The 9,618-nt window shown below is 44.7% G+C and overlaps 1 protein-coding gene across 1 annotated transcript; it reads right to left on the reverse strand.

Moving 5' to 3' along the window:
* Positions 1–2,299: 2,299 nt before the first annotated feature.
* On the reverse strand, positions 2,300–8,443 carry rnf139 (ring finger protein 139; the record flags this gene model as incomplete). Its single annotated transcript, XM_071543404.1, has 5 exons — positions 8,143–8,443; positions 4,895–5,550; positions 4,333–4,480; positions 3,633–3,739; positions 2,300–2,551 (listed from the first exon to the last, which is right to left on the reverse strand). Coding segments are annotated over exons 1-5 (1,326 nt in total), but the record flags the coding sequence as incomplete, so codon positions are not given.
* Positions 8,444–9,618: the final 1,175 nt, after the last annotated feature.

The following is a 9,618-nucleotide window of genomic DNA, read 5'->3' on the forward strand; positions in this document are numbered from 1 at the left end:
ACTATGAAGAAAGGGTCATGGTGAACAAATGAGTCGCTGTACAACTGCATGAGTGTGTGCATGCTTCATCTCCACCTTCTTCAGAGCGGTCCTTCCAGTTTTACCTCTCTGACCACAGGCGGATTATGGGACAAAGGGCCCATGGGCACAGATAGCTACTAAGTTGAGATATTTGTATCTCAGTGTGCCGTGGTCACGGTCAGTGTGTGTTGCCCTCGCGTTTGTGTGAGTCTGCCGCGCGCCCCCATTACAGTGAATAGATTTCAGTGCGCAAAAGACAGCATGTGAACCGGCCCCTTATGGGAGAGAAACAAATTCTAACAATTACAAAGGAATTACAAGGTGCAAACACATATTATTCTAGGCCTAAACAACATATTTTAAAGTGCAAAATGCCTCTGATTGCCTGTAATGCCCCAAAATCGACTGTCTGGCCACACAGCAGCTGCATGGTGTGAGTCAGTGGGTCCTATTCTGACAGATCAGGAGTGGAAAACCATGACTTTGGACAAGTCATGGTTGTCATTGTCCAAATTGGCCTTTGGACAATGATGCAGAGCTTTACTGCTTAAGCGCTATAGATAAACTGAGGGGAACTCACTGTGACAGAGCCATGGTGACACCTTCATTATAAATGTTTAGATTATTATGGGGGAGGTTTGGGGCTGTGGTGTTGATATAAATGACTAAACCCTTCGACTGCAGGGCAGTAAATGTAAAGTTAGTGACAGCATCATCATGTATCAGGCTCAGGGGCCCCTGAGCTCTTAGGCCCCTGGACCTGTGCCCGTTCAGCCCGTTCAGTAATCCATCCATGTCTCTGACTGTTTTATAGCACCGGTGGTTCAGGGTAATTGCTGGTTTTGCTCCATGTCCGACCTTGTTTTGGTTCTAGTGCAAGCTGCAACACTAAAACTGTCCTCAGTGGGATGATTTATTATAATAAAAGCACCACTTCTAACCACTAAGCCTGTATTTGTGGCTTCTGGAGTTAAATGTTAACGTTCTGTAAACTGATACGCTATTAGCTTAGCATGGTTTTAGCACTCCGAGCCCCAAAGAGCTAGAAATCAAAAATATATCAACTAGAGTTTGACTGATATGGATTTTTGAAGGCTGAAACAAATATCGGGGATGGATATCAATATTTTTGGATTGAAGCTGCTGTTATATTTTGTGCAAATTTTAAATGCGTAAAAAAATCCAAGTATTCACTGTTCCCCCCAGAATTTTCTTCTTGTCAGGCCTCTGAAACAGAATTCAGACCATCATGGGACACTAAAACTCTCCGCTGACACCCAGACTGATGAAAGACTAATGATAGCTGGACAATACTGACTGGCTGATATCTAAAACACTGTTAAAGATGTTTCTCAGCAGCTCCAGTGGAGTTTGATATGAGAAAATGTTTCAGGATGTAAAACCTCAGCGGTAAACGTCAGGTTTTGGTGTCAGTCCCTCAGAATCCAAGAGCGAGGGGCTTCTTTCTAGAGCCGCCATTTTGCACCAAGAGACGTTCAACAATCATACAGGGAGAGATCCATCGTAGAAGAGGAGAGAGACCAGTTTCTCCACCCACAGGAGCAGGAGAGAGACCAGAATGCAATGCAGCTACAGGACATGTTGGGTTTTGAGGAAGGGGCGCGACTCTTTTTACAGTCTTACTATGCCATCACTTAGGGCTGCAACTAATGATTATTTTCATTGTCGATTAATCTGTCGATCATTTTCTCGATTAATCGATTAGTTGTTTGGTCTATAAAATGTCAGAAAATGGTGAAAAATGTGGATCAGTGTTTCCCAAAGCCCAAGATGACGTCCTCAAATGTCTTGTTTTGTCCACAACCCAAAGATATTCAGTTTACTGTCATAGAGGAGTAAAGAAACCGGAAAATATTCACATTTAAGAAGCTGGAATCAGAGAATTTTGACTTATTTTTCTTAAAAAATTACTCAAACCGATTAATCGATAATCAAAATAGTTGGCGATTAATTTAATAGTTGACAACTAATCGATTAATCGTTGCAGCTCTACCATCACTATCGCCACTGCTCTCTCCCCTTCTCTAGGGGTTGTCAAAAGGCATTCTGGGAAACGCAGGAAATCACTAACTGGAGTAGAAGTAGACGAGGCAGGCTGAGGGAACGTGGGTTCACCAAAAAAAGGTAAATTACAACACTTCACATCACTAAATAACTCAAATGGAATGTACTGACCATCACAGACTGAAGCTATATAAAGAGTATGTCTAAGAGTATCTTGGGGGGGGGGGGGGGGGCGGGTTGGGGGGTTTCTCACCTTGAGGCAGAGCTCGACGCAGAAGGCGGTGACGGCGAACAGCCAGGTGTTGAGGGCGTAGTGGTGCCAGAGGGCGTAGCTGAGCACCACGGGCAGCAGGAACAGGGCCAGAGACACCAGCAGCACGGGGAAGTGGCGGCGGAAGGAGGAGACATGGGAGGCGCTCAGAGACATCAGGACCGGGTCCGTCATGCCATGGATGAAGTGCAGGATGGCCGTCAGCAGCAGGCACATGTTCCGGCTCAGGCGGACCTGCAGGTCCACACAGAGGAGAGCGTCAGTCATGTCGCTCATACTCACTCAGCTTCAAAGTGGGCTTGGCCGAAATCCAGAATTTGATATCCCGATGCTGTCCCACCAAAATATCGCGGTATAAGATGTTTTTTTCTGTGTTTTTTCATTTTTTTTGGTATTTTATTTCTTCTAACTTACACCAAATACATTTAGAAATCTGATCTCACTATTCAAGCGAAAACAATAATAACATAATTTGCTCATTCCTGCCATTTCGATATTTAGTGTAGAGCTGCAACGATTAATCGATTAATCGATTAGTTGTCAACTATTAAATTAATCGCCAACTATTTTGATAATCGATTAATTGGTTTGAGTAATCTTTTAAGAAAAATACGTCAAAATTCTCTGATTCCAGCTTCTTAAATGTGAATATTTTCTGGTTTCTTTCCTCCTCTATGACAGTAAAATGAATATCTTTGGGTTGTGGACAAAACAAGACATTTGAGGACGTCATCTTGGGCTTTGGGAAACACTGATCCACATTTTTCACCATTTTCTGACATTTTATAGATCAAACAAAAAATCGATTAATCGAGAAAATAATCGACAGATTAATCGACAATGAAAATAATCGTTAGTTGCAGCCCAAATTTAGCGAATATCGCAATATTTTCCGCAATATTATTGAATAGTGGCCTACTTCAAAGAGAGAAAGCAAGAAAGACAGAAAGATTATTGAGATATAAAAAGCAAAATCAAAAAACCTCTGCTGTTAACAAACGTTAAAGCTGCAATATGCAACTTTTTTCGCATTAAAAAAGAATAAAGACACAGGATATATTCTACATTATCAGTCTGTGTGTTCAGGCCTAAACTCCCCATTTGCCTGAAATTGACTTTTCAGTGATGTTGGGACATTTTGGGGCTTAAACCATTTCCTTTGGGCGTGTCTTGTGGGCGGGGCCAGCGGGGAGCCGGTAGTGAGGCAACAACAACAGAGAGATGGAGAGACGGAGAGATGCCGTTTCCACATTATCCCTCACTTAGTAATCGATCAATTAAGCTGCTGGATAAACGATTGCTGTTAATGACATACCAGGCGTTCCTCGGGGTCCAGGCTGCTGAGGCCGGTCTGCAGAGCCAGGATGAAGAACAGGACCGGAGCCACGAAGCCCAGACGCTTGTCCTCCTCCTCCGTCGAACCTGGAGGGGGACGGACGCATCAAAATGGATCCCAGCACAGAGAAGTCACACAAGCTTCTGGCATATACTTCTCATTAATTCATTAAATGATCATCCAAGCAAATGCTGACAGTATGTGATACAATTTATTATATGTTACAAATATATAAAATTCAACCTTGCATCTAACTGTTTTACTGGTTACCCAAACAAATGTTTTTCAAAATATCAGTTTCTTGTCATGTTTTGCTTGTAATGTCTATTCTCCACGCCCTGCCTGCAGATTACAGATACTGGACTCCAGTCACTTATTACATTTGATTACATTTGATTGATTTGTGAACTTTATTTTTCAGATTTTGGAACTTTTGAACTATGTAAAGTGTCCTTGAGTCTGAGAAAGGCGCTCTCAAATTTAATTTATGATGATTATGATTATTATTACTGCATACTTAGTTCTCATAGTCAACATACGTATGGCTGATGCACATGTTGTCCGGTTTGCGCAGACATTTGCTGTGCATCATCATCACTCACAGGCCCCCCCCCCCCACACACACACACACACACACACACACACACACACACACACACACACACACACACACTCGTACCTATGAAGGCCAGGATGCTGAGGCCCAGGTAGTGTGCGACAGAGGAGATGACGGCGCTCATCCCCAGCACAGTGAGCGTGGAGTCGCAGCCGGAGATGATCAGGTTACTGGACAGATCCCAGAACACATCCCAGCTCAGCAGGTAACCCTGCAGGTAACCATGGAGACGGTACAGTCACACAGACACACATGTAGCCACAACACAAGTCCCACTTTTTCCTGCGTGCAACAGTGTGCTACAGCTGCACTATTGCTCTGAATGACTCTATTACCCTGAAAGCCTCTGTTACTCTGAAGGAATAGTAGGCTTTCAGGTGATGTAACCCCCCCCCCACACACACACACACATACACACACACACACACACACACACCTGGCGGCCATATTGGAGGGCTCAGCTCTGTGAACAGCTGATTGTGTTTCTAAACATAAAACTTGTCTGTCTGAAGAGAAGTGAATAGGTTCACCTCCCAAACAAAGGCCAGTGAAATTATCAAATTCATTTTCAATTCATTCCCTGTACAAAAGCCCTGTTCAGCAGAGTGCACAGTCCTGGTCTCACCTGTGGGTCAGAGTTCCCGTCCGCTGCGCCTCCTGTGGCGTCGCCGCTCTCCCTCCTCACCGCCCGCACCACGTAGACCAGGATGAGCGCCTGGGCGGTGACCCGGGTCAGCCAGAACACCCGCAGAACGTCGGGGAAGCGGATCCTCTTCCAGGTGTCCTCCAGCAGCAGCTGCAGCCCGTAGATCCTGTACATGTGCCGGACGAGCAGGTAGACGTACCGGCACGAGTAGTAGAACCACTTGAGTCTCATGGCCAGGCACACGGCCGTGTTGAGGGCCAGAACCAGGCCCGAGAACACCGCCACCAGCTGCCGGACGTCCGCCGGCAGCTCGATCATCAGCCCCCACAGAGGGATCATGATGTCCAGGACGACCAGCGCGGCGAACGCCGACTGCAGGTTGAGCAGGAAGACGTAGCCCACGCCGAAGAAGAGCTGGACCACGGCCATGCCCAGCCACAGCGTCGGCCCGTTCCTGGGCAGCAGCCTGAACCCCAGCGCCGCTTTGTAGTAGGCGCTGTAGAAGTCTATGTGGGAGGTGGCGTAGTAGTTGATGAGCACGGCCGCCACGCCGAGGAGAACCGCGAAGAACAGGGTGTAGAACTTGAACAAGGCCTTCTGGGAGAGGACCAGCACCACGCTGGAGATGAGGATGCCTGGGAGGAGAGAGGCGCAGGTCGCAAAGATGAGCAGGAAACAGGTGGAACAGAATACAGGTTCCTCACATACAGGGGAGGAAATTGACACCAGACGAACCCTGGCAAAATTTGACTATAGCAGGTTTGTCTAGTCGAGCAGTCACTTAGGCAGGTAACCAGTCATTGTTTGAAAGATCATTTGAATCAGTCTGTCTGGTAAAATAATTCAAGTGTTAGGTGAAACTGTAGGTGAAGAACATGAGCAAGGCCTTCTGAGAGAGCCCAGGTGTCATTCTGGACATGAGGATGGCTGAAACACACGGGAGATGAGGAGGAAAGTAGGCAGCAGTCCTCACAGCAAAGCAACAAGATGTTTGCAGCGCTAAAATGATCCAAACACGACTACAGCAGAACACGCAACAGGGGAAAGCATAGGGCTGGGCGATATGGTTCAAATCAATATCAGGATAATCATATGGATTTTTTTCGATATCGATCTATATCACGATATGGCTCATGTGTGCAAAATCACGTTAAATAATCAAGTGAATGTTCATCCCATTGAGCCAAATAGTAATGTTAGGGTGTGATGTCAAACAAAACTGAAATTTTCAAATAATATTCCTTAAAGAAAAAGTATTTTTGCACACCTAAAAGTCTTTGCATGACAGATGCATAGGGCAAAAACCATATAACCAATATAATCCCGCACTGTCAACATTTACATTTACACTTTATTGTAACATTTCAGTCATAGCACCTTCATCAGGCAAACATGTGTGTGTGTGATGTTTACCTGATGAAGGTCCTATAACCGAAACAGTGTAGACAGTGTGCGGTTTTTAAGTAAAATTTGCTTGTTATCATCAGATTAGACAGCAGAATTGTACGTCACAATGTCCGAAAATCACCATATCATGACAATATGATTCCACTGAAAGACAATAAACGATAATATTGAATTATGGCCCAGCTCTAGGAAAGCACATGCCAAAACCAGTAAATTCTAACACTCCGTCAAATATTTACTGACATAATCCAGACAGTTGGACTCTGGGTCTCTTTTAGAAGTGTGTTGTGTGACACAGATAGAAAATGTAAACATTAAAAAAACACTGACAATATCCAAGGCTCACAAAAGTGAAAAAAAAAAGTTACTGCAGCACCTGTGGCAAGATGAAAACAAATGAAAACACACAAAACTAAATAGATAAAATGGCCACAGAGGAAGCAGTCAGGACAGGTCTTCCTCCTAAAAGGCATGCTGTGCAGAATACATAATAATAATGTAATATGTAGTATATGTGGCGGTAACGACATGCTAAGCGGTAGAATACTTTCCACATGAACAAGCACAGTACTGAGTCTACACACTTTTCACCACAGCGCAATCGCTATGGCAACGTCTTCATCAAGAGGCAAGGGGGGGGTCAGGGATGACACTTATGACACTAAAAAACATGTTTTAAAACCTATGTCTGTTCTTTATTGACCGTTATCTAATGAAGCAAAAGTTGTGTTATTGTGATTTAACGTTAACTCTGAATCTTCACACCATAGCTCCACAATTCCCACGATGCATCACCGCCGTGAACGCACCTCTGAACTGGACAGAGTCTGTGTCTGTTTCTGCCCTGGACCCTGATTTGAGACATTTTAGCCTCACTGAAGGCGGTTCCCAAAGCGGGGTGCAGGGCCCTCGAGGGGTCCTTGAGTCGCTCCCCAGGAAAAAAACAAGGAATCCTTTAACATCACTATTAAATAATTTGACAGCCGTCCGCACAATGAGACAAAGTATAACAGTGTCACAGCTCTACTTTCCTCACTCTTATCTCCCCACATACAGGACAGATCATTTACAAGTCTGCACTAAACCACATCTACATGTTTATTAAAAGGTGGTTGTTGGACTTATTTGTCTCTGGGGTCCTTCACATGACTTCACCTGGTTGAAGAAACATGAGACTAAACTGCTGGCTGACCCACTTTAGCGGCTCCTTATGTGGCCTCTTGCCTTGCCAAACCCAGATCTCTTGGCTAATGCTGTAGGAGTTTAGCAGGCACACACCGTCCAAAGGTCCAGAAACTGTACAAACGGTGAATTAACGTTATGTAACCCGCTGCTTGTTTGTTATCAGGCTACAGCATTTGCCTGCCAGTGTATTGACACTCCAGAGACAGTTTGATGTTTACCAGATTGTTCTTTGTGGGGGGGAAAGTAAGAGAATAAAGTATAGGAGCGAAGTAAACAGCTAACCTACATCTGTCAAGTCCAGCTATGTGTTTGGAGAGACCGGTAGCAAACAAAATAGCAAAGGTTAGCTAGCTAGCAAGTAAATAAAGCTGTGTCAAGCTAGCATAGGGTTACGGCCAACTAGGTGACGTTAAGTACTAGGTCAGACATGCAGCCTGGCTTGTATTTATATTACTGCTGGTAGCTAAATCGGCTTTGGTCGAGCCGAAGTGTTCAACTTGACGGCGGACTGACAGGTGACAGAGTCTCACTGCTAACTTACAGACTGCCGCTAGCTGTCAGTTTACTGAGTGTTACCGACAGTTTGGGGGCCGGAGGCTCCAGCACTACAGTCCGCAGGTCAATCTCATGCTTACCCATGACTCTGACAAACACCTTCCCTGCCGCACCGGCCCATCCTGAACCAGGGTCATAGTAAGAGTTAAAAATGGCGTCGATAATAAAGATGCAGGGCACTCGTAGAGCCACATCCAGCACGGCCAAGGCCTGCTGGCCGATCCGGACTTGAGTGGACGCCATGCGGCTTCAGGGCTCCGGTCCTGGGGGAGTCCGCCTCTCCATGTACCGATGGAAAATCCCCCAGCCGCCGCTCGTCTTCGGTTTCGCTTTGCCTCACGTTATTGAGCGGGGACCCCGCCGTCCGCCATCTCCACTCCGTTCCGCTGAACCTCCTGTTGCTATGCGAGGAACGCGGAAGTTGCTAGGTTCTTCCGACGTGACGTGACGTGACAGCGTCAGAGGGTGTGGCAGCCGACGTAACTGGTTTTACGTAAAGGCATAGATCAATCCAAAGCTCAAAAGTACTAAACTGTTTAATCTCTATGCTCTGAAATCAGATTTTGCCCACTGTAGTCAGCTGGCTGGACAGAGAGAAACTATAGTAATATACAGTAATATATTATAGCATATATTACGGCATACAGCATCAAGAACAATGGCAAACTCTCCAAGAGTTACTGGATTGTAACTCCTACAATTTTGTATTTCAGAAATTCAGAGTAGGTATAAAGAACACCTCCTTTGCTGAGTCTAGCTGACTCAATAAATTATATTATTGTTAAACCATTGTTCAAAAACTAAATCTTAATCTTAATCTTAAATGTTTTTTGGACTTTGGCATCATTAGGCTTTGGGACGCGGTTGGAGGATGTGATTCCTTTCCAATACTTTCTGAAAATACGTTCAAGAGGAAAGGAGCCAACAATTTAGAAAAGGATTTATAAAACTCAGCTGTGAAGCCGTCTGTCCCTGGGGATTTGCTGTTTTCCAGATGGTAAATAGAGCCAAGAAATTGCATCTGTAGTGACTGGCACCTCACAATAATCAAGTTCTACTGAGAGGGGAGTAACATTAGAGAGAATCAAAGGCAGAGCAGCATAATCCAAGTCTTTTGTAGTGAAACATTTCACTATGGGTCAAAAAGTCCTACAGCTGCAAGCAGAGCGCTGTGGGGCGACCACAACACGGGGACAATAAGGAGATCATGAGGTAAATATTGGATTTTTGTGCAATTGTTTGGCTACAAAACTCTTTGGCTGCAGAAGCTGTTTGGAGAAATTTGATGGACATTTTATGCTTTTTTTTTTGGAGCTGTAAAAAGTTGTAATGTTAACTTCAATAGTTTAGCAGAAGGCTGAGATGGAGCTACAGGGGCTCAAACTCGCTGTGTGTTTACTGTCCTAACAACTTCAATAGAGTTTCCACTGATATGTGAGTAGATATTGAATGAAGTCTCATTTGGGGATGAACTATTCCTTTAATAACTGAAAAGACAATAATTACTTTGGACCAATCTTCTTGTTTGGCATCTTGATTAGTTAAAGAATTCTACA

Source organism: Centroberyx affinis, unplaced genomic scaffold (assembly GCF_046629955.1).
Source record: "Centroberyx affinis isolate AG114_WGS23_722 - 3 ecotype Tasmania unplaced genomic scaffold, CSIRO-AGI_Caff_v1 ptg004312l_1, whole genome shotgun sequence".
Taxonomy (NCBI): Eukaryota; Metazoa; Chordata; class Actinopteri; order Beryciformes; family Berycidae; genus Centroberyx; species Centroberyx affinis.